Source organism: Stegodyphus dumicola, chromosome 2 (assembly GCF_044657685.1).
Source record: "Stegodyphus dumicola isolate Sdum_Otavi_A_Nest chromosome 2, ASM4465768v1".
Classification (NCBI taxonomy): Eukaryota; Metazoa; Arthropoda; class Arachnida; order Araneae; family Eresidae; genus Stegodyphus; species Stegodyphus dumicola.
The window spans coordinates 27,902,391-27,928,680 of record NC_140769.1 but is presented as its reverse complement, the minus strand read 5'-3'; the positions used below and the strand labels follow the sequence as shown (position 1 = coordinate 27,928,680).

General features: G+C 32.3%; 1 protein-coding gene across 1 annotated transcript in view; it reads right to left on the bottom strand.

Moving 5' to 3' along the window:
- Positions 1–1,074: 1,074 nt before the first annotated feature.
- The window catches only part of LOC118189264 (uncharacterized), a 44,656-nt gene continuing 19,440 nt past the window's right edge, over positions 1,075–26,290 (bottom strand). Inside the window, exons 2-5 of the mRNA XM_035359842.2 lie at positions 25,827–25,962; positions 13,143–13,285; positions 11,900–12,011; positions 1,075–1,311 (exon numbers count right to left, since the gene is read on the bottom strand). Of these exons, the coding sequence (XP_035215733.1) occupies positions 1,122–1,311; positions 11,900–12,011; positions 13,143–13,285; positions 25,827–25,962 (581 nt within the window). The 3' untranslated portion in view covers positions 1,075–1,121. The remainder of the gene's footprint in view (positions 1,312–11,899; positions 12,012–13,142; positions 13,286–25,826; positions 25,963–26,290) is intronic.

The window sequence follows — 26,290 nt, the reverse complement described above, 5'->3', positions numbered from 1 at the left end:
CATAGTCTTAGATCTCTGCATTATATATATACTATACTTTGAGCCAATTGATGCACTGCTGCTACCCATTACATATAGAATTTAGTCATCATGCTAATGTAATTAAAATGTGAAGAGAAAATATTTTAAATATAATTACAAAACATCTGTTTAAAGTTGACTTATCCACTTGCTGAATCGCAAAGTGGCGTTTTTATAAAACTTTGTGGTGCAACTAAATCTTGAAAAATGTGCTGATTACTTTAGATTGCGTAGGTCTGAAATAATCAGTGAATCATAGAATTCTAGGATATTAAAATATAATATGAAAATATCCTGTATTTTTAAGAATATGATTATTTACGTTAGTTACCATCATTGAAAAACATCTGTGATTATGTTATCTGTGATAACTTGCTTCAGAGGAAACAAAAATCATTTAGTCCAGAATCATACAAAATCGTTTAGGTGGCCATGCTAAGAAGAACTTACTATTTAGAAATTAAAAGCACGCTAACGTGTAGCAAAATATGCATGTTTCAGTAATATGTCAAAAATAACACTTTTAAATTTAATGTGTTTATGGATACAAAATTTGAATTCAAAAATGATGTTTAAAGCTCGGAGGAAACGTTTTACCTTGATTGTTATTAAAATACACGTCCTGAAGAATATCATTTCAAATGAAATTTCAATGCCTGATAGCTACATAAAGCATTTCTAATGAAATATTCCTAAAACGACCATACCTTGTTACAGATTTACTAGTTGGGTCTTCCTGTAGAGATGACGGCTTTAGAATACATTATTATTGGTGCTGTTCAGTACCATTATTTTAATTTTGGTCAATTTCAAATATCAATAATATAAAATTGATCAATAATATTGATCAATTTCAAACTAATAATTTTGGGCATCACATCTTCAATTTAAAATCATGCGTACGCCTTCCCATTTACCTTTGTATCATACGCAGAATTACGAAAGAATCATGAAAGTTCCTAGTTTAAGAGAATAATAAATTAGTAAGGAAAAGAATTCAGATTTTTTTTAATTATCAGAAAAAGGAAAAACACAAAAACAATAGAAACAAAATTAGGAAATGTTATGCTTTTATTCAATTATGGGATGTTTGCTTCTCCTTAATATAGAGCAAAAGACATACTTTGGAACTGCGGTAACATATTTAAGTGTAAGAACTGGAAATCACTGCAGATCGTTTTCAATAGCTTCGTAACTGGTGACAAGATTTCGTTTAACAAAGAGAAAGCTTGTTTACCGCAAGTTGTTTGGCTTTCTTCAAACGTGCATTTGAAAGTTCTTTCTTGAGATCTAAAAAATATATATTCCTTAATTTCATACAATTTCAAAAGCAGAAACAAATCTAAGATATCCATGTGTAAATATTATAACGCATATAAAAGATTATCACTATAATTTAAAACTACTTCAGTTTTCTTAACGGTGTTAAATATATTTTTTATGAAACATTAAAGTTCTCGAAAGGTATGTAAACTAAACTGAAATGTAAAACTATAAAATAACCAGAAATATCCAATCTTTGTTTGGTTTAATGACAGGAAAGTAATTTTTTTTTAAATATCCGCAGTCACATTTTGCAAAACATCATTCTAAATTAGAAATAGTTCCGAACACTTAAAATATTCAGGCGGATTCTTTTCAAATTCACATAAGATAAGCAGACCTAGATTAGGGAAATCTAGATTAGGAAATCTAGATTAGGACCTAGATTAGGGAAATCTAGACCTAGATTAGGAAAGTGTATCGCAGAATTCCTTCTTCAGAACAATGTTATTGAAAATATAAATAAATTTTGTCAATTGTTATATGTTAATATAGCTTCAGAAGTTAAATAAAAATGTGACAATTATATCTTTGTTTAAAGAATTAATTGTTTAGTTGGTACTATTACTCACGATTTTCATTTTTGTCCGTATCACTAAAAGCATGCTTCCACCAAGTGTGAAGTAAGTGATGTTTTATAATAAAGGTAAAAAGACAAGAAAATTGCGTGGGTAATCTTGCCAAAAAAAGTGTACATTGAGGTGATAAACTGAGAAAAGAGTGAAGAAACAGAAAAATGTATGGTAAAACTCAATACTCTATCTGGAAGTCTAAACCTATGTTTATTTTAAAACTTGTGTAAGTTAACTGTTCAACTCTATGTGTAAGTGCGAAAAAGTGATGTTTAATAATAAAGTTAAAAGACAAAAAATGCCGCTTTATCAGTATAAAAGCAGATTGATAACCTGCGACTGCAACGACCACATGAAAAACCTTAAACTGTACGGTGCGACATTAATATCTGAATCCTTTCAAATTTTCTAAAAATGTGTTTGTTTCTCTTTTTTGAACGCATATTTAAAATGCATTACTTTATCAATATAATACTTATCATAAAGAAAAAAAAATTGAAACCTTACTGGATCTGCCTTGGGGACCCATACACCTTAAAACCCATAAGATCTTCGAATATGTGACTGTTTCATGAATTGGGATAACTTAGTTATTTTAAAAGCAATCACTTCCAACTTTTTACAGGTGACTGCAGAATACAGCTGCTTTCTGAAATAGTAATCAGGAAGTTTGTGTTGCCAAAAATATTTGTATAGTTTAATCCGCTTTGTGACAAAATGTTTCGCCAAGTTTCCACTTGCGCTCACAGTTTAAAACATTCTGTTGCATAATTTAATTCCATATTTAATATGTAGTTTTCATAACATTTGGAAACTACTGTAAACTAAAAATTATAAGAATTTCATGTTAAAATTTTATTTTATTTGGAAATGAGTTTATAAAAGGTATTTTATTAAAAAATCTGTAATGTCTTCGTGCATAAAATTTTTTAATATTAAAATATTCATCATATTTTTGGTTCAGTTATAAGATAAAGAATTGCATCAAATTTCAACTATGTACCGTTAGCCATTTTTAAAACATCACGCGCGCAAGGTGGAAACATGACGAAAACTTTTGTCACAAAGCGAATTAAATTACAGAAATATTTTTAGCAACGTAAACTTTCTGGTTACTAGTCCCAAAGCAGCTATATTATATAGTCAGCTGTAAAAAGTTGAAAGTAACTGCTTTTAAAATAAATAAGTTATCCCAGTTCATGCAACAGTCACATATTCGAAGATCATAAGGGGATTGAGGTGTATGAGCCCCCTTAAAGCATTAAATAAAAAAAGAAAAACAGCAAAATAGGGAAAGAGAAAAGAGTATTTAAAAAATCAAAACTGAAAACAAAATATAAATATATCAAAATATCTCTTTAAAAAGTTGATGTCATTTTGTAATCTTACATGATAGACATTTTTCTGAATTTTAAAACGAGTAGTTGAATAAAGCCAAAAATTCAATTGATTGTAAATTAAAATGCACATTTCTACAATTTTTACTTCCTTGTACGAAGTAAAAAAGAAGTACTGTAATTGAGAAAAGTTTCAGGCAGCATATTTCAACGAAAATATCCATTTTGACCGTTATCGAATGCAATTTAACGATGTTTTTGCGTGATATCTGTACGTAAGGACAGAATAAAAAATAAATAAACAGAATAAATTAAAATACCCTTTTCATCCAAAAAAAAATTATAAAATTGCTTTAAAATGAACTCTGAAGAGAATTTTTCGTGCCGTGTGTACGAACGTATGTACGTACGCATCTCGCATAACTCAAAAACTAGTACCCTCAGAATGTTGAAATTTTGTATATAGGACTGCTATAACATGTAGATGTGCACATCGTATTTTGGTTGCAATCGGCCGCACCAAACGTATATAAATATATTTATATATATATATCCACTCTGTTACCCGGCTCAGTGATCTCAGTTTCTTTACTGTTATATGTTTGTAAATTGTACATTTTTTGCTTTAATAATGATTGTATTATGTTGTTCTTATCTTCCGGTTAAAGTTTTTATGCCTTTAGTAAATCTGTATGCAATATTTTTAGAATTATCAACAATTTTAAAGTTGTTTAAGTGCCGCTAAGCCTAATAATTTTTTTGATGGCGGCCATTGCTTGTTTACATTTGAAACAGCAGGATAATGGACTTGTTGCCACTCTAGAGAAACTTAGCTTCGCAACAACAACGATAACGCCTTCATTTATTATTGCGAATTAAATCATGCTTAAACCTTTCTGGAATTTTTTCGCGGAAATAAGTGTTTAAAATTTACTTCGTAATTTTTAATACAGATATTTTTAGTTTTTATGTATTTTTGCCTTGTCGTGAAGTGAGAACTGAATTAATTGAATGAGAAATACTCAATCGTCTGTGAAAAACTTTTCTTTTTTGCTTTGTTTGCTTAATTTCTTTTATACAACGTTCTAGCTCTATTATAGTATTTGAATAGAATATGCGGCAACGATTAGATAATTCTTTAAATGATATAAATTTTGTGCATTCTGAGTTATAATATGAACGAAATATAATACTGCTAAGTGAACCTAGCGGCAGAGTGTCGCTATGGTACACAAATAGAGTGAATTTTAAAGAATGCATTTATTCTATTGGGGTTTATGCGCTGTCGGCGAAGTAGATTTAATTCAATCCGATAAGTTTAAATGAAATGCAAGAAAAATGCGTATAATTTAATATTCCGTGCAAGGAAATCATGTGGTGTACACATCAGATTTTTTTAAATGGTTTCACGTGAAACTTGTCAGCAGGATAAGTTAAGTAAATTATTACTTATTCCATTTTTAAATAAAAATTCACGCAATTTACACTTACATTGATGCGTAAATTAATATTTTACTTCTGAATTTTAATTATTTGAAATTTCTTTTAATATGTCAATTCTTTATTTGTTTGATAGTGTACCAAGTGCTTCGATATATTTTTCTTTAGCAGTTTTTAACAAATATATTTACTTTTGGTTTGTATTACTTTAATTAATTGCAATTAGGACGATTTCTGTGATTATTACAATTTTCAAAATGTCACTGTTTTAAACTGAATATTATACTTAATTTTTCCAGTATTTTGCTCTCTGGTCTTCTGCTTTTAATTTTATTTTTAATTATTTATTTCTTTATTGTGATATTTCCTTTTATTCGAGTTCATGTCTTATTTCTTTGAACTTGTTTTATTTTCTTACTGGACATATTTGGACAGATCTGGCCCAAGTGCTTATTTATTTAGCTATGTAAAGGTGAGATCGCCTAATGAACAATTAACTAATTTTTATTTAAATTAGTGGGCCCACCAGCGGCCGAGCGGTAAAGACGCTAAACACTGGTAGTTCGGTCCGAGGTTCGAATCCCGCGAACGGGCTGGCTGCATGGGCGTTTTCGTGGTTTTCCCCATGTGCAACGCGTATATGAGACAGCTTCCCTTAGAAAGTCCTCCTCGAAAGGCATCCCTCCCCTTAGGCAGATAGCCCTAGTGTGCTTTGCCATAATTAAATACACCACACCACACCTATATTTAAATTAGCACATAATGAGATTTTTCTTAAGTAATTCAGAAACAGGACTATATTATTACATTGCCTCATGGCTATATAGGTTTTTCATGGTATGAACACCCTAAAGATATGTTAAGAATGAATGATACTTATTAATTTTCATTTGTTTTGATTATTATTTTCAGTTATGCTTTGATATGTTAAGCTCCTGTATTTTTCCTCGGCTTTTATTATTTTCTTGTCTTGTGTATTAATGAATTCAATTCTTGCTTTTTAAGAAATATAATAAGAAGTTGTTTGATATTTTGCATTGTTCTTTATAAATTTAAAATTGTAACGTTTTAGAGCTCTGTTTATTTTACTAATTCCATTAAGTATATTTTTTTAATCGTTTCAAAATATAATACTTATTAATAAACTGATTACATTAATTGAAATATTTTCTACTGCTGTTTATAAAACTTTATTTTAAAGCTCATTTTAGCGGTAAATAATAGCGGAGAGAATTAAATTTTAATTAAATGAATTTGCATTTTGTTATACTAAGCATACATCCATAATACGAAAGACTGCAAATTATTGTATCAAATTATAATGCACTCTATTAATTAAACATGTATATCTCATTGGTAAATTGAGACAATAATATCCGAAGTAGCTATAATACTTGTATAACTGTTTAAGGAATAAGTTCACGCATTGTTAGCATTGGAAATGTTCAGAACTTCACCTAAACAAAGATCGAAGTGAATGTCCAAGAACACCTGAAAACCATTACCTGGGAAACCTATACATAAATTGCAGCTTTGCACTGCATTTTCCATACATTGCAATTAAACTAAATTTTCACGTTTCAGAAATTATCACCAACAACGTAAAATGAGTGATAACCATGAAATTCAAAGAAAAATTGGTAACCTTAATTGTATTTTCGATCACAGCCGATAGATGGCAGCAGCTAGAGAAAGACTAGTAAATTTTCAAGATAATTCCATTTGAAATTTTCCTTCAACAAATAATCCAGAGTTCACGCATTTGCCTGGAAATACTTTTGTCTTCTACGTATATGTTTTCTTTCGTTCATGCCACAAAACATTAGTTGCATAAACACGTCTTTTAGTTTAATAGCGAAGATTTTCTAGGTTTTGTTTCACAAAAATGTACCAAAAATTATTAACACGGTTTTCGTTAGTGCTCTTTATTCACTTTTTAAAATGTGCATTATTAAAGTAATATTTACAAGATTGCATCATACATGTTTTTTAAGTGCAGAATTTCTACACAATATATCAGGAATAATTTCAGTTTGCTCAGATTTAGATCAGTGGTCTCAAACTAAATTTGCATGCGGACCGACTGCACGATGCGAAAAGCATCTGACGGACAGAATTTTTTCTTTTAAACCGAAGTTTTTAAAAAAAACAATTTTCTTATCTAATTTTGAAATTTTATTTTCTAAATACTTACGAAAAGCGTAAGTGGTGATAATAATAAGACAAAAACAGTTGCAATTTATATTAATTTTCTGACTGAAATCTAAAGTTTGGGATCTGCAAGAAATTTCTGCGGTTGTTCAAGAACTTTGTAATTCAAACTCACTGAATATTAAATTTTCACAAATATTTGCTTCACACAGTTCTAATGTGTTAAATTAACTTTTAAATAAATACACATACTAAAAATAAACAAATTATGATTAAGATAAAATGACACGCCGAAAAATACTAATTTAGAAGTCAAATAAGAAAAACCAGCGTTATATTTTCAAATTTTCACAGGGCTAGTTTCGATGGTTTTACTGAACCATCATCCTCAGCTGCAAAAGCGAAAATGAACGACATAAGATAAAATGTATAAATAAGATAAGATAAGAAAGCCTAGACAGGAGATAAACTACTGGCGCCATTTGTTGATGAAACCAGAACTAAAACATAATTTCCATAAAGGCTGAAGGGAAAGATGGATTGGAAGTAGGGTCATTAACTAGAATAGAAAGATTTGTTTGAATGTGAAATGCCTCTAGAAAAATCCAGTAAGTTAAAAAATTCTCATCTCAAAGCCCCAAAAGGCCACTCTTGTTTTAGGAGATTATAAAAATTCTAATGTCATTCCCTTCTTTCCATCAGTTAGCTATAAAGTTGCACTTATTTTGCAGAAATTTAACTTTCGGGTCGTTTATTCTCCCATCAATAAAATTCCGAGTTCCATACTCGACCCCATTCCGGATATGGATTCCTGGGGTATTTACAGGATTCCTTGCCAGTGTGGTTTAATTTATATCGGCCAAACTAAGACAGCCTTAAAATTTCGCGTTAAGGAACATGAGGCCTATGTTAGAAAAAAAGGGAACCCAGAAGTTTTCTGTTGCCCAACATTGTTGGTCCGAAAATCTCACTTTCAATTTTTCTGCTCCCAAAATTATTCAAAAACATCTGCCATTGGTAAACTGGATTTTCTAGAGGCATTTTACATTCAAAAAAATCTTTCTGTTCTAGTTAACGATCCTAATTCCAACCCATCTTTGCCTTCAGCCTTTATGGAAATTATGTTTTACTTCTGGTTTCATCAACAAATGGCGCCAGTAGCTTATCTCCTGTCTAGGCTTTCTTATCCTATCTTATTTATACATTTTATCTTATGTCGTTCATTTGCGCTTTTGCAGCTGAAGATGATGGTTCAGTAAAACCATCAAAACTGGTCCTGTGAAAATTTGAAAATATAACTTTGATTTTTGTTGTTTGATATCTAAATTAATTTATGATTGCTTTCCAAAGGGTACAAAACTTGAAAATAAATAATGACTAGCCGTTATCTTTATTTAGAAATTTCTCTCTTTACAAATCTTCCTTTACAAATTACTTCAGCTTTCAGCTAAATCTTATAGCGTACTGATTTCTAGCAAGTTTGTAAATTCGAAGAAAAATAGAAACTGGCTCTATCACGAAATATAGATGTCCATTGATCACCCTGGCTCTTTTTACTTCTGTTTTTCCGATTTTCTGAATGTTTTATAAATTTTCAACTGCAGGAAAACACGGACTTAACATATAAATGTATTCTCAAACAAAGCGATTATTTCTAATGCAAAAATTCATAACTGAGGTTATTTATCTTTTAACAAGTGCGAAAAGACGTTACTCAGATCTGTGCCTGCAAATTTTGTTGTAAGATTTATAGTATCACGATGTAAACTAATTGCATCTATTTGTAGACATTCTGGGGAGTTACCTGAGTTCATCTTTTATAGCAATGAAAATCATGTAAAACAGGGCTCAAATCTAAAATTTTAATTTTTTTTTTTTTTTTAATTCTAGCCATAATAAATAATTTCACAGCAATTGCAATTAATTTGCGTTAAACTTATTCGCCGTCCCAAAATAAATTGCTTCGTAGACCACATATGTCCCCAAAGCTCCCAGTTTGAGCCCACTTGTTTAAATAACAAGTGTCTGTTTGAAATCCTAGTTACGGATCGAAATATCAAAATGTGGACATTAACATTTATTAACACGTCATTTCACAGTAGTTCAAACATGGTTGTGATTACATGTAATAAATTCATTTATGATATGCCAGAGTTCTAATACAAGCATTACACAATTTATTATTATTAAAGTAATTGCTATTTAAATATTAACAATAAGAATGCTGTAAATGTGCATAAAATTTATATATAACTAGACATAAGCTGTAATGGAAGAAACGATTTATTATTTTTTTAATTTGTAATTAAATTAAACCTATTTAATCCAGGCTTAATCAAGGAACATGTAAAAAATATAAAAATTATTCTAGTTATTTGTAATATTTGAAGAATATATTCAGGCAGTTTGCGATTTCCAGAGAAATATATGTTCTATACATTATTTTGAAGGAATATATTATTCTCATAAAATTTGAAACTGCAGTTGGAATGCAAAATACATAATTTAACTTTTTACGCCAAAATTTCTTTAATTATGATGCTTCTACATTTAGAACATTCAGAATTTTCCAACGTGCATCAAGCAGTTGATGCACCTAGCACTTTCGAGTTCCAACATCTTCAGGTAATTTTCAATTATTGTTCGTAAAACATTTCGTTATCTTCATTATTTGATTATTCACCTTGAAACATGAATCTTTTGACATAATTTCTATTCTTATGCAATTTAAATTTGATGTTATTGAAAAATGATACAGCCAAACTTAGAAGTGCAAGTGATAATTCATAGTTTGTGTTATGTAGAGAAATTATCTGATAGCGTTATAAAAAAAAATTAGGTGAATGATTTTATGATTTATGGAAATTTAAATTTTATTTTGATTCTGAATTATTTAATTTAAGGCTTTAATTTTGGGGAGAAACAGATGCTTCTGGAAATATTATTTAGTTTAAATGAATATTATTTATTTTCTTTTATTTGTAAATCTTGTACAAACTTTTATTCATTGTGAAAGAAGCAGGGAAAGGGAGGCAATTTTCGCCAAGTCATGATTTCGCGCGCTTTAGAATGTTCGAGAAAGAATTTTCATTGTTAGTTGACCTTAAGAGAGGAAAGTACGTGACGGAAAGGTCAAAGGTTGCTACTTGTCTTTCAATGTAAGTCATTCAGGTTTGGCGATTGAGGGTCCGGTTGTTGGCTAAGTGAAGAAGGGCGCGCATGTGCGATCACCCTTATTTCCGCATTCTGGAGTTGAAAACGAAGATTTTGCCATAATTAAGGGGGCGATAAGTGAAGCCATAGTGGGAGCCCCTTTTGGGGAAGGAGACGAAGGAAATTCGAGTTGGATTCACTTTTTGGCTGACTCTCTGACTGACTCGCTGATTTTCGGGCTTGCTGGACAAAATGTAATTGACTACGAGAGGTGTTTTCCGGCGGGGAGCGGCAAATATGCTCCCCGGCCGCGTTTTGGTTAAGAGGACTCTCTGACACACTTACTCTTGGACTCGCTTAGGCACTCACGCTTGGATTCGCTGACTTTCGGGTTTGCTGGACTTGTGGACGTTGCCCTTGAAAACTGGCTTGAAGAAAATTGGAGTTGGATTCTCTCCCTTACTGACTGGTGGGTGGAACTTACTTGGGTCGTTACTCGTGAAGCTTGCTCTTGGGATGAGTAAGAACAGGCGAGCTGTAATTGCCTAGAAAAACGTTTCTGACCTGAGCCTGAAAACCCTCTTCCTTGCGGCGTGCTGGTAAAGAGGCGAAAATTGAACGAGTTACCTGCGTGTTGACATAGGACTTTCAGGACCAAGCGGATAGCCGTCCTGGGCAGCAGTGCTCCTGTTTCTGTTCTACAGTAGTGAAGTGGAGTTTACATTTTTAGAACCTGTGTCAAGATGGGGCCCGGCCGACATCAACTCTTGATAAGATAAGAGTCCTCCGATTCAAGATGTCCCCTCAAGATAAGTTGTATTTTTTTTGGTGTGTTTGAACCATAGGCAAGTTTTTTCAAAAACGTCCTTAGCAAAAAAAAAAACAACGTCGAATCTAAAATTTAACTCTCAGGCCTTAAATTGTTTCCCTTTCCTTTCTTTTAAATCACCAGACAAACCTTAAGCTTTTTATGAATTTAAATGAACAGACTCTCAGATGAGGTTAAGATTTTTCTTATTGTGTTGTAATTGAATAAACTGATATTTAATCTGGAACCTCTTACAGTATGTTTTCTTTATATATTTAATATGAACTTTTCCTTTATATCTTGTATATGTTTTATGTTTTCGATCCTCTCACGGCGCGGTCCCGGAATGCATTTTTTTCACAACGCAAAAATGCTGTACACGTTTCACTATACGGTCACTACCTTTAACGGCAAGTAGTTTCATATTTAACATTTAACAATATAGGAATTTCAGATATAACCTGGTACCTAGAAGTAAAACTATTTAACCTTGGTTCCGAAACTTTCTTCTATATAACATTTGTAAAAATTTTAACATAAATTTTACATGTGCTTAATTATTATCACACTTGAGCTTAGTAATATTTCTATATGTATTTTCTGTTTCCCACAATACATATATTTGCCTGGCTTGAATAGTCTGCCTTTGGTAGAATACTTTCTATTAGATAACTTGAAATTATTGTTTACTCTTTCCATCGCGATCTTTTAAATCATAAAGTTTATCTTTTATTTACGTATCAGATGTGTTTGTTACCTTACAGTTTGTGAGACATGTAGATTCTGTTGATCATAGCTTTGTTTTTCTGCCTATCAAATCATATCATCATTAATTCTAAAATTGGATTATTTCCTTCCAATCGTTTGCGCTTGTAAAACATTTAGTACACATTCCTTTTTTTAATTAAGTAAAAAGTTACTATAGTAGCGTAGTATGATGATAAAAGTATTTTACTTTCGTAGAAATTCACATAAATATTCTTGGAATTACTTCAAGAACTTTGTCCAACTGGAATGCAAGTTGATTAGCAATTACTCATGCATCATAATATGCTTAATAACGTAATGAAAAATGTTAATGTTATTATACGTACACACAATGCTCCTTTGTAAGTCTTTCCGCTTCATCAAACTCTAATAAAACTCCACATTTACTTTCCGTCTTTCCTCTGTGTTTATTTAAACATTTGGCATTTGCTAAGTACCCTGAAATATAAATCAAAAGACAAGAGTTATAAACAGCATGCAAGATTACATTTTCAAGTATAGAAATGTTCAGTGTTTCAGAACTCATTGAAAAAAAAAATTTTAAATAAACAACCTGCCATTAACAACTTTTTATTGACAGGGGAAATGTTGATTTTAAATCAAATGTGCTTAATAGAGCCTATTTTTCTACAAGAACCAAATAAAGCGTCCCCTTAATATTTGATTAAATTTAATGGTATGGTTTGGTTTTATTAGATTACGGCAAAGCACTCGAGGGCTATCTGCCTTAAGGAAGGGATGCCTTCGTAGAGGACTTTCTAAGGAAAACTGGCTCGTATACACGTTACACATGGGGAAATGTGGATTCGTTCGTGGGATTCGAACCTCGGACCGAACTACCAGTGTTCAGCGACGTTGCCGCTCGGCCGCTGGTGGGCCGGATTAAGCTTAGTATGTTCTGGAAATAATTAATATGAACATGAGCATACCGTTACCAACTTAATAGTTGCAATAAATCTTTGGCTATTATTATGACTTGGAAGCCCCAGATAAATTAAATTCTGAAGATTTTGATTTAAAACTTATCTATTTACTTAGATTCGTTTGCTTGAAATTAAGTGTTTATTCGCTTGTTAATTGTATTTTTGGCACAGCGGCCTCAATGCTAAATTGCAAATAACAGCCAGCAAGATACACAGAAAAGATGGAAAACAATGTATTCTAATGCAGATATTTAACTCACATTTGTGGTAAGCTGATGACGAAATTAAGAAAGCATCTGTTGTAGGATAGTTAACATGTAAGCGCACTAACAACCACAAATTTTGATGATAGATGTCATGAGAAATTCAGTGCGCAACAGAGCGAAGAAAAGAAATTTTACATAGTAAGTAAAAACTGATTTTTTATGACAATAAAAAATAATATATCAAAAAGCAAAATTAATTTATAGAATATAGTAATATTATAAATAGTAAATTTATAGAATATAGTAATATTATAAATAGTAAATTTATAGAATATAGTAATATTATAATATATAATAATATTATAAATAGAGCAGTATGCTTATTGTGAATGTACATACATGAAACGTATGTAATATTGACAAATGGAAATCAAACTTACTCTTTCTAAGGTCATCATTCTTGTCGCAAATTTTAGATATTGTGGCATACTGATCTTTGAAAAACTGCATAATATGGTTCAATGATGTAGTAGGGCAGTTTTCCGCAAAATCGTTCAGACATTTTAGAATTGGTTTCGCTTTCCTATACTTTCAGAAAAAAACATTCCATATGAATCAGAGAAAAGCGTAAAGAAACATAATTAAGATTTATTACAGTATTTATTCATGATTCATTAAATTCAATAATTGTTGAGAAAGGTTAACTTTTGCTACCTCTCCTGCATTTTAGCCACCGCAGAATCGGAAAAGTGGGCTTGTCTTATGCAGGCATTAGGCATATTTTTGAGAAGCAGGAGATGTGAAAAATGAGCAACACCTTCAACGGTAATTGAACCACGGACTTCTGGAATACGCACCCAGCATGCATATCACTACACCACGAAGGCACGCTAAGAAGGCGCGAGAAATAACTCATGCATTCCCCCCTTTTAAAGGGCGACTGGTGTTCACTTTCGCATATGAACATAGACTTTCTTTGGCCTTTTCCTTCAGAGCTTTGATTAAATCTGGGTGCTCTTATTTACAGAAATACATTTACCCGCGTCTTCCTTTTATTTTATACTTTCTTTGTGATTATCCTGAGTGATTTCTTGACCAGCTCTTTAGCAGCAAAGGGAACTATAATTACTAAAATTTCTCCATTCTCCGAATTTTTCCTCCAACAGCTTCTTTCGCACCTCTTAATTGACATCTTAATAATTAATAAAATTTGATGATTTTTAAAAAATAGTTGCATCATAAAACCACATAATTCAAACTATCCGCTTCAGAGTAAACAGTTTATGCAGATTAAATGTTAATAACAGTGCTCTGGAGGCAAATTCACAAAATAGTTGGAGTTTGCTTACTCAATAAAACTTCAAACAGTAGGTAATATAACGTAGTAAAAATACAAGATCAGTCCTACACCGCAGCGGCGGCGGTTTCAATTACGTTTTTGAAACTCTAAAGCACATGATGAAAGAGAGATTTATTAATGCCCGTGTAATAGAGAAAAGTAACTTCTTAGTGAAGCAACGTTTGTGATAGCAGAAAGAATAACCTATAAAATATCTTATGGCAAATTATTGTAGTACTTTCACCCATGTTCCTAGTGGCATACTTGTTGCAAAATATCTACGGTGCAGAAAAAAGGGACAATATGCATTGTGATTAGCTAAACATATAAACGCTTATAGTTACATATAAGAAATTATTATAGGAAGCCTGACCAGGCATATTCCTATCTTCCAAATTTGTAAAGAAATGTTCAGTATTTAGAGTTGATGACAGTCAATAGCAGAATGCATTTAAAAAGGCGAGAAGTAGATCCAATAAATCTCGTCACACGAGTATTTAATTTACCAAAAAATTGCTAAAACGCTTAAATATTTTGGACTATTCTCAAAATTTCGCATATATTCACAAATTATATCTTTCTGAACAATATTTAATTTTCTATATTTTAAACCTCTTTTTAACTCTTTTTAACAATTCCCTTCCAATCCCACCAAACACTCAACATAACCTTGTTTGGCAATAATCCAGGCTTTGAAGTCGTGTTTAGATCACTAGCCTTTGACCATGATTGCTTGCATTTGTTATTCTCATACCCAAAGATGTTCTTACACTTATGATTTTCATTGAAAAAGGACTATCCATTAATTAAAAGTAAACTTTCTGAAAGAGATTTTAATAATAAGATCTATAATCTATTTGTAACAAAATTACATGACAATTTTTTAAAATAATATAGCGAAACTTTATTTTTAAGAAATTAATAATACAAAAATGACAAACATTTTATCTCACAAAAGTTTTCGTTCACTGAAATATTTTTGGATAAAATCAAAATTAGGATTATCGTTTGCCGCTTTTTAAAATTTTTTGCATTGTGGTGGCATTTAAAAAATCGTATACTTTAATTTTTTATTGTTTAACTTCATAATATTCTATTTATTATTGAAAAATTCGTCGCAGTCATAAAGAAATTACAAACAGCATTTGAAAATTTATAATTGATTACTTGAGGCAGATATTATTATTACTTGAGGCAGATACTTAATTCTCCTCGTCAAGGTTATATTAATGAGTCTACTACTAATAATAATTTCGTGCACCCTAAAGAAGTCCATGCTGAGATTTATTACTTACTTGTACGAAGTAAAGGAAGTACAGTATTGCCAATACGGATTGTAAAATGGATTTAGAATGGATTCAGAACAGGTGTTACCATGACGTATATATGTTACTGTGAAAGACCGAAATTGGAGAATGTCGACTTTCACCGGAGAACGTCAACATTCACCAAATACGTCGGTGAAAGATCGACTATTGCATTACATTCTTCTACATTCGGACCCTCACCGGTGTATGTCGAGAATCATAGATATGCTCTGGTGTAGATCGAAAAGAGAGGAATATATGTACACGCTGCCATTGCAAAAGGAAGTGTTTCACAAAAAAATGCAGTTATAAAAGCAAGGGCCACTTGTGCGGTTCAAAGTGTCATAATAGTTTAAGTTGTTGCAATAAATACGATTTGAATCACATAATTTACAAAGTTTTTCACTTCCACTACTTTCCTTTCTCATTTTGAATGTACTGTGTGTTTTAAGTTCTTATGTTCTTAAGTTCTCATTTTAAGTCTCAAGTGCGTTTTTCGCTACTGAATTACGGAGAAGAAAATATAATACTATTTTTATATACTCAGCATTCACCATTAGTACATGGTGAATGTCGACATTTACCGGTGTAAGTCAGAAATAAGAGTAACTGGAAAATATTTCGGACATACACCAAGTGACTTTGTGAATGACATTCACCGGTGAAAGTCGACATTCTCCAAATTTCGGTGTTTCACCGTAACATATACATACGTATCTCCCATAACTCGAAAACGAATGGCCATAGAATTTTGAAATTTTTTAATACGAATGGTTTAACATTTACTTGTGCTCCTCCTCCCTTTTTCGTTGCAATCGACCGCAAAAAATGCATATATACATATTCATATATTCCCACCTTGTTACATGGCTCCGCGAGCTTAGTTTTTTATTAAAAACTATTAAGATTTAAATCTCTGTCATAAAACTATTAAGATTTAAATATCTGTCATAAAACTATTAAGATTTAAATATCTGTCATAAAACTATTAAGATTTAAATATCTGTCATAAAACTATTAAGATTTAAATATCTGTCATAAAACTATTAAGATTTAAATCTCTGTCATAAAACTATGTTCTGCAGAAGCCGCTTGCGTGCGATAGCACGCAAAGGATTCGTGTAGCGACTGATTGATGGCACGCACTACTCGTAAAGTATAACGGTCGCTCTGAAAGATGTTAAATATAAATAAAACATTAAGAATTTACAAAATTAATCGATTACGCAAAATTTAATTAAAATTCAGTGAAATTACAGTTGTTTAATTAACATATTGTGATTAATAAATAGAGAAAACGATGTTTAATAAATATCAGCATAAAAAAATCTTTAAAATAGAATAGAAAATAAACTTTAAAAATAAAATCTAAAAGTTCTCATATTTTTACATTACGCCCAAAGGGGCCTTTTTTTAACGTTTTTTGTTTCACCTTTATTTATTAAATACCATGTTCTTAGCACTTAAACCATAAAATTCAGCACATAAAATTCAGTTCAACAGCTATATCGCGAAATAATTTTAAAATTAGCATATCTTTAGAATTTCCGATACATAGTCTCGCGCGCTAAATATAAATTTTTTTCATGTACAGTGTTGCCATTGTTCACTTTGAAATCCTTGAGATTCTTAAAAAAAAATTCGTTAAAATTTTACAAAATCTGAAATAGATAATAAAACAAATTCCAGATTCTAAATGTGGGCTGATGGCCCCATGGGTACCGATATATTGATGCAGATTATTTAATTCCTTTAAATATAATGAAGAGCTCTAACATTTGGTGGCAACAATTTGAAAAGTGAACGGACATTTATCGTGAACCAACGCAAATCGCCAAAATGAAATTAATAATCCTTCTGGGCATATTGCCCCTTTGGATTAAAAATAATTTAAAAACTTTTTCTGTTCGCACTAAAAAGTCTGAACTAAAATAATTACAACTTCGTGACCACAACGCTCGAAAATTGCAAACATAAATGTAAAGATACTGAGATCATCTGCAGTTATTAAGTCTTGCGGTCAAGATGTCATAATTATTTTATTTCATACTTTTTTATGCGATTAGAAATAGCTTTCAGATACTTGTTTTTTATGTTTTATTTTATGCTTACATATTGGTCAATGGCGTTTCTTGCTTTAAAAGTGATTGAATTATATTGTTCTTATGTTCCTGTTAAGGAATTTATGCCTTCAGGTAATCTGCATGAAATACTTGTAGAATTATCAACATTTTAAAAGCTTAAGTGGCACTAGGTCGCATTTCCCTTTACATTTGAATCTCGTAGTAGAATAGTGAATAAAGTCAGTTAGTGAACGAATATGAGTGTCTTCCCGAGTTGTTCTGAAGTTTACTTTCATTTTTGTGCACCGAAAATTTGATCTTCTTACCCGTTTGTCAAATTCCTAGTTTTGGCATACAAACTCTAAATTAAATTGTAAATTAAAAAAAAAAAAAAAAAAAAAAAAAAAAAACTTCTTTTGGACAGTAGTTGTTGTTTCAGGTTCTGTATTTTATAATTGTTAATTAAGATATTTTCAGTTTTTAAGTACTTCTGCTTTGCCGCGAAGTGAGACCTGAATTGATATTGAATGCAGAATAATGAATGCCTAATGAAATTCGAGGAAAAAGTTTAAATATAATGGAATACAAAATGTGTAGGTCGACAAAAAAGTCATATGGTTTCCACACCAGATTGTTTGATATTAGCTAAAAACTGTGTCTTATTTTATCATCTTTTGTAATGAAACCTTTTTAAATTTATTTCTTTTATCGCAAATCACATTGCGTGAGTGTGTGTGGTATTATTATCACACGTATTAAAAATAATACTGTAATAGGGCTTTCTCGTGGGGAATAGAAATTTATTAAACAAGTTACATGATAAAATGCTGCGACTTTAAACCATGGGAATTATATAAGCTTATCAAGTATTCTTCAAAAACCAAATTTCAATAGCGTTTGGGGTTTTATAAACTGGAAATGAAAGACTCAAAGAAGTAAAGAAGAAATAAAAGGAAAGAAGGAAAAAATAAAGAAATTATGAAAGCTTGCAGATTTCATATGATGCCCAAAGGGGCGTTTTTTTATTTACATGCTCGTATACGTTTCAAGAACATTTGGGATAATGTTCCTGTGGGCTAAAAATATTAAAAAAACATCCTATCTTTAGAATTTAATACGAACAGTCTCGCGCTGAGGATAATTTTTTTTTATCGGACAGTATTGCTATTGTTCGCTTTGAAATCATCGAGTTTGTTAATACAAAATTCGCTAAAGGTTTACAAAATTTGAAATACACAAGAAAATACTTAAAAACCTCATATATTTAGAAGTTCTGACAGCCAATCTCGCACGCCAGAGGAAAACATGTTGTTTCCCGTCCAGTTTTGCTATTGGTTGTTTTGCAAACATTGAGTTTGTTAATCAGAAATTCGTCGAACGTTTACAAAATAAAAGATTTACGCAATAAAATGAATTTAAAATTCAAATTTCGGGCTTCCAGGTATCCATATTCAGGTGGAGGACAATATTATTCAATATTTTATGACTCTAGGTGCATTTTTCTTTAACAATGCGAAAAACATGCATATATTCTTGCAATTTTTCACTATTTAATTTCTTGGACTATAATACAGGGCGACAATATTTGGTGGCAACAATTCGAAAAGTTATTCAGTCTATTATAGTGATTCAACGTAAAAACCCATTTTGATACTACACTGACTACCAATAAGTATTTGGACACCTATGCGAATGACGATATCTGCGGTCCTAAGTACGTCACGGACTCCGTCGGTATATATCGTGTAGGAAACAGCATCGGCTTTAGTCGCATGCAAGATGCCTCGCAGTTCGGAGCTCTCTGATTTCCAGAAAAGTATAATTATCGGGTATCACAAATGTGGCCGATCCTTAAGGTATATATCTAGCGATCTGAAGTACCCAAAATCGACAGTGGCCTATGTGATTAAGAAGTGGAAGGTGAGCGGTGATTGTCGGAATATGCCCCGAGTCGGCAGACCAACGAAACTGGGAGATAGAGACCGACGAGCGCTGCCCAGAGAAATTCGGAAGAACCGCACCCAACCGATGGCCTCATCCGCGAGGAGTTTCGACAGGCATCCAGGAGTACTGTTTCAATGAATACCATCCGTAAGGAAGCATATTTGCTTGGTTTTCATGGTCGTGCTGCTGCCCATAAGCATTTGATCACAAAGTCCAACCGCGCTGCTCGGTTAAAGTGGTGCAAAGCACATCGAAATTGGACCGTAGATCAGTGGAAACGGGTTCTTTGGAGTGACGAATCAAGGTTCACCCTTTACCGTTCGGATGGCAGTGTCTGGGTCTGGCGTCTACCTGGAGAACATCTCCTGCCAGAATGTATTGTGCCAAGAGTCAAGTTCGGCGGAGGTAGAATTATGGTCTGGGGGTGTTTCTCCTGGTATGGGCTGAGACCCTTGGTCCCCATTCATGGTAAGCTCAACTCCGATGCCTACTGCACTATTTTGGATGACAATGTTCTTCCTACGATGTGGCAGTTTTACGGGTTGGACCCCTGTTACTTTCAGGACGACAATGCCAGTTGTCATGTTTTGACGTTAACCAAGGCTTGGTATGGTCAAAATCGTAAAAACAACCTTGTATTTAGCGTAGGTATATTGAAACACTCAATCAATTTCGAGAGCAGCTAAAGGTCCCTCCTAAATACAAGGTTGTTTTTACGATTTTGATTGTCACATTAGCGTGTTTCTCTTTTAGTCTAGCTTGGTATGCTGCCAATGGAGTTCATCGAATGGATTGGCCTGCCCAGAGTCCAGACCTGAATCCTATCGAGAACCTCTGAGACGAGTTGCATCGCCGAATTCAGGGGTGCACTACCCGTGCAAAATCGGTGAAGGAACTTCTATGTCTTCTTCAAGCCGAATGGAAGAAAATACCACTAGCTGTCATACAGAAACTTGTGGAAAGTATGCCCCGGACGGTCCACGCTGTAATTACCTCTCGTGGAGGCTCTACCAACTATTGATTTTGAATAAAGTTAGTTTTTCTTTTCTATCACAGGTGTCCAAATACTTATTGGTAGTCAGTGTAATAGCCGTTTTGGGCTAACTCTCGTTTAAGCTACAAATCAAAAAGTTAAAAATTATTTCATGACTGACAATATTTTTCCCTGCATATAAGACCAAAAAAATTCTTTTAACAAAATCCCAGTTCATGGGTGCATCCATGCAGAGTGACGTGATTACTGATTGCAGATTGAAATATCGATCATGATTTCACTTACTTTATTTTGAAAAATTTCTACTACTGCATCTCGCTTTATTCTATACTAGAGCTGTAAAAGACTAGAATATTTTATACTCTACATGAAATACTTTCATTTTTTGTGCCTTTGCTTATATCAAAGGCACTATAAGTTAATTTTTTGGGGTTCTGCCAATCTTTTGGGGTTTTTTCTTTCAAAGGATACATGTCCTTCCGGTTTTCTTTTTACAGATGCATTCGTATTCATAAAGCATAATTTTTCTTTCTTCTCAAAGAAATATCTAACTGTTAACTCAAATTCATATTTAAAGTTGGAAAAAAATGCAACTCAAAATATTATTTCCTTCCCACAGTTCTGGGTTTTAAAAAACATAACGGCATAGGTTCGTTTTAGTTTCCTTTACAAATTTCAAATAAATAAAAAGATGACTCTAGCTTTTAGGATATGTATTAATGAAAGATTTTTCGGTAGAAGTTTGAAGCGCTGAATATTTTGGGGAAATGAAATTACGAAATAAGTAAATAAGAAGTTCCGTAAGCAGAAAATAAATTCCTCTGACGTTTTAGTAAACTGTAATGATGCACTTACTTTACTGTAAGGTAAAGCAATGATGGTACTGAACATCGGATCAATGAACATCTGAAATTTGGTTAAATGGAAGCATATAAGTCTGGAAAAGTATATTATGTTCTATCTCTTTTGTGAAATCTGTCTAGTTCATCTAAGAATTTAATGTAAAGGTACTTCGACAAAATAAGCCCCTACAAAAGAATCCCAACAAGGTAACCCAGACAAAATAACTCATGACATACTAGCTGACAAAATAGGTAATGATAAAATAACCTAAAGCAAAAGCTTTTACTAAATCGGATCCCGCGAAAAGACCTGAGTATCCTGGAAAGATGTCAGAACTTTGTTCTCAACATGGAGTTACCGGTTATACTGGTATTCAATCAAGGGACAATATCACTATTTGTTTTGATTTCTACTTTGCAGCGCGATCTCGTGCTTGAGATTTTTATGAAAACTGTGTTCAGTTTTGCACATTTCGAGCTAAGCGTGATGCACCGCTAAAGATAGTTAGCTATTCGTGAACTCACGGACGATTGCCATCATGACGAAATAAAAAATGAACTCTTTTAGCGAAGGATAAATTTACTCAATGTATCAACAAGTCCCACAGAACTGAAGTGAAGCTTCCTATCTTCTTCGTCTTTGACATAAAATGATGACGGAAGAAGCATTTAGGAAAAGCAAACCATTCTCAACATAAAGGTTACTATGAGGAGATTTCACACTAATAAAAATACTATGATTTGCTTGCACTGTCACGCTAATAAACTGTTTTGTACACTGTCAATTACTTTGTAATAACTGTCCGAGGTGTATGAAGTGTGGCAAAGAACATCATACCTACACCTGTGGCTTAAGCAATGAGGATAAACCTGTTTTAGATGCAAACCAGAGTCATGTTTCTTCTTATAAAGTTTGTGATTTTTCCCTCAAAATTTGCCCAAGAAATTTTGAAGTTAAATCAACATATGGTACTTCTTATCAATATTGACTAAAAATCCTGCTAAGAAGGATTCCAAACCCAGGAATGCATCCTCAGATATTAAAGCTACTGCGCATGCATCAGCTAATCCTGATAAAATGATGGATTTTACTGTGAAAGATTTATTTTCTGGAACACAATTAGATAAAGTCGCTGAATTTTTCAGTAGATTACTGAAGTTTGCTGAACTCTTGCTGAAAAGAGGAATTTATTGATATGCTAGTAAATCTGTAACTCTCTTTTCAGGATTTTCAGAACAATGAATGGACTAACTTTATAAGGGCAAGATAGATAGCCTCTCGGGCTTGGTACGTGTCTGGAACTTCAAGAAAAATATGACTGGTGCCAGTCATGTTTTGCCCCCTTTTCTCCAGCTTCATGATGTGTATTTTTATATTATGTAATTTTTTACTTTTAGCGCCATAGAGCATCTTTATTTTATTGAGCCGATATAAAGCTAATTTGATATCTAGATAAGCGCGGCAAAATTTGTAAATATATCAAAGTAAAAACAAAAATATGCAATTTTTATAAGATCCAGGAGTATCCCTACGCATTTCGGCTCGCAAAGTATTCCGAACATTATGCGTCAGTATGTGCCCAAATGTACTTGATTACTTAATTAAAGTAAAACAGCGAAGCCATTTTGTCAATCTTTATACCAGTCCTGAATGATATTACCCTGGGGATGGAATAAGATTGTCTAGCATATCTCTTCACCTACCATAATTCCACAAGAAAATCCACTTCAGAACATAAATTTTAACAAGCGTGTTTTTGAAGATAAATCATAGGTGTCCATGTATTATCTGAAATTAGATTTCAATGTATCTATAATGAGTAAAATTTTCATTTGTTTTCACAAAGTACGCGCCGCATTTTAGACAATTACAAGAAGGTTTATTAAAAGACTTAGACACTATGGATGTCTTAGAAGGTAATACATACTAGGATATATCAAGTTGATGATATAGGCCACAGTGCATACTTTTAACAATAATACATGAAATTTCTGTTGGCAGTGTACAATGTGTGCATTGTTTTTGATATACCCAAAGGGAAACAAAAAGTTGCAATAACGTGGTGATCTCTGTAAAAATGCTGAGTCACCTTATCTATTCTAATGACTAAAGAGCTTATCATTCAGATGGCGACGTTTCTTATTGGGCCAAAGATGTGAGGATGTGATATTGAATATTGTTGACATATGAACATTTTATGGTTCATCTTTTATTTGATAAACTAACCACAAAGTGTGACATATCAATCATAATTTTCTCGAATTAAGAAAAGGAACCAATGGACCTAAAGCCTTGTATACACATGGAGACATATACTCAAAGAAGTATTTTTGGACCTCTCCATTCACCTCTCACTAGTCTGTATTGGAAAAAATTGCTAGCGCGCCAGATGCCTTGTACTCTCGCCTGCGGCAGAAGTAGCGATCATTGATCACGACGAGGTGTTCCTGAGTAGATTTTAATAACAATTTCTATTTTAACAATCTTAATAGTGTAAAGGCACTTATTTTCTCAAGGCTTTAATTTTCGCGATTTTCATGAGCCCGTCGTAATCACGAAAATTAAAGCCTCTCGAAATACTTTTTTTTCCGCCTCAAATAATAATAAAAAATCAGAAATTTTTCATTTACCCAAAATTTAATGATTTATTGCACAGTTACAAGCTTGTTCTTGACAGCTTTCTTCCTTATAACTATTTTTTGAATAATATACAACTATATTTCTCGAATATAAAACAATAAAATTAATAGAAGGCAGCTGTTTCACTTAGAATACTATTTGTACCAGCTTTTTTTTTCTAAGAAGTCATTCAAAATTATCTCATGTTTGGCTTCAATACCGTTAAACACGCGCACGAGCCAAGAAGCGTGAATCGGTTTTAGTCGTGATATTCGCATGTCCACAGGTTCTTTTTCCTCTAGAAATTGTAGCTCATGAGGATACCACTCAATAAACTCATTCTTGAGCAAACGCTTGAACTCGCCATTTAGACGGGAAGGAGGGGAGCGACGAACCTTCCGGACAAAAAAAAAAGTTTCTTAAAATGCTTTATGCAAAAGATGTACTTTTGGAATTTTTCAACTTTCTCAACTTTACTTTTGAAATTTTTCAACTTTCGGTTCTGTTCGTATAAAATTCGCGAAATTTTCAACTCGCAAAATCACCGATATATTCATTTTCGCGAAAATTACGGCCCGCGAAAATGAGAGCCTTTACATTATATGGTACGACATTTATTTCCGATCATAATACCCGATACGTTTCTTTATAAATAATAGAATATTTTTTCACCTTCATAAAAATGAGTTCTGCTTGTAAGCTCTAGAGCGACAAATATTTTTATATTTTTACCTCATTTTTAGCATTAGCTAAATCTACTAGAATTTTTTTTTTCATTATATTCTTATGTTTTGTAAAGTTTGCAAATTATTAGGTTTGTTGTGACATTAATGGCGGACTGTTGGCTACAAGTAACGTAATCTGATTTGACTTCTCTGACTAGTTAATAACTGAGAGGAACTTAAGAATAAAATTCTCCTGTGTAGACTGAATTAATTTCAGGAAACATTTCCGTGAGAGAGACTTTCCTGCGTTACTGAGCAACACTAGATGATATGACAGCAAGAATTAGAGTAATATTCATACATTTTCAGGTCTAATTTCAAATGTTTAAATACAGAGTCCCTTTGTTCAGTTGTAAAAGTGCAAGAATTATTAATGAAGACGACTGCCTGAACTCAAACTTTGAACTCCTGCAGCTGTCCAAGAATGCGCGACATATAAACCTTCGAAATTAGTCATACAAATTTATGAATTTTACGCTGATTCATCTTACACTAGAAGCTCCAAAAAACAAAATGTATTGTTGTTACCGAATACTCATTGATAAAGCGTTGTTTTCCACTGCTTCTTGCATGCGTTTTATAAAACTCCTGTGCCTTGATATAATCAATTTTTCTCCAAATGTTTTAGTATCTGAAATTCGTATGTTTTCGGCTTTAGTAGCTATAACAAGATCATTCAAATGTTATGAATTAAATTTTGAGGTTACAGTTTTTTGTTAATTAGTCAGTTATATGTAAAACCCTATATAATTTTCTCCCCTATCTCGTCAGAAACTCTTTTGCATTTACGCAAGGAATAAGCTCTATTGAATTATTGATACTATTGGAGAACTCTGCTTGTTTGATGACTATATAAAGAACTGCCTTTGAAACTCTGCAAAGCATTTTTTGCTGTAAACCATCTATTTTGAAGATGGGGACTCGTAACTTCGACAGGACGTGTTATGAGCAGAAATACAAACCTAATCTGAAAATTTAAGATATTTTCATTCTTCCGTGACCATAAAGAAGAATGCAATTTCTAACTGGGAAATTATTACAAAACATTAAATACGGAGAAACATTTGTAATGATAATCGAATTTATCTATATTTTTAATCTGTGGTTGATAGTCGCAAGATTTAGTGTGGAAAAAAGACATTTTGAAAAGTCAAAATTTTCTTTGTAGTATTACTTAGTAATTATTTATCATGTCGTGTTATATGTGATTTCGTTTGGTCATTTGTTCTCATATACTATGCTTAATATTTAAATATTTGAATTGGTAAGGAAAAGCAGAAAATTTCGTACTCGCATTTTCTATCCAGGAGTTCTTCATTTTCTTCCATACCAGTTCCTCCAACTTTATCCTGATCCACGAGAAAAGCGCAAGTTACGAACTCTAATCCTGAGCATTTTAGAGGATTCTCTTGTGCAGCTGATAAACCTGAGGAAAATTGCATTTATAATAAATTCAATTCATGTATAAGGGAATTAAATATCTAAAATATTACACAAGAAATCTGAAATTATAACATTCGGATATAAATAAAGAACGGACAGCATCAGCTCATGAGTACAAATATACTCGTCTGTTACATTGTTTTTTAAGTTCTAAATGAGTGTAGGATTTGACATTGTTACATAAACAGGCAAGACAAAGAAACTATTTATATGGATATTATGTATTAGATTACTATGTAGTAATTTTAGTCAGACTGTTATCTTGTTTGTAGTTCCCATACTCTGAATAGTAGAAATTATTGTAATTGTAA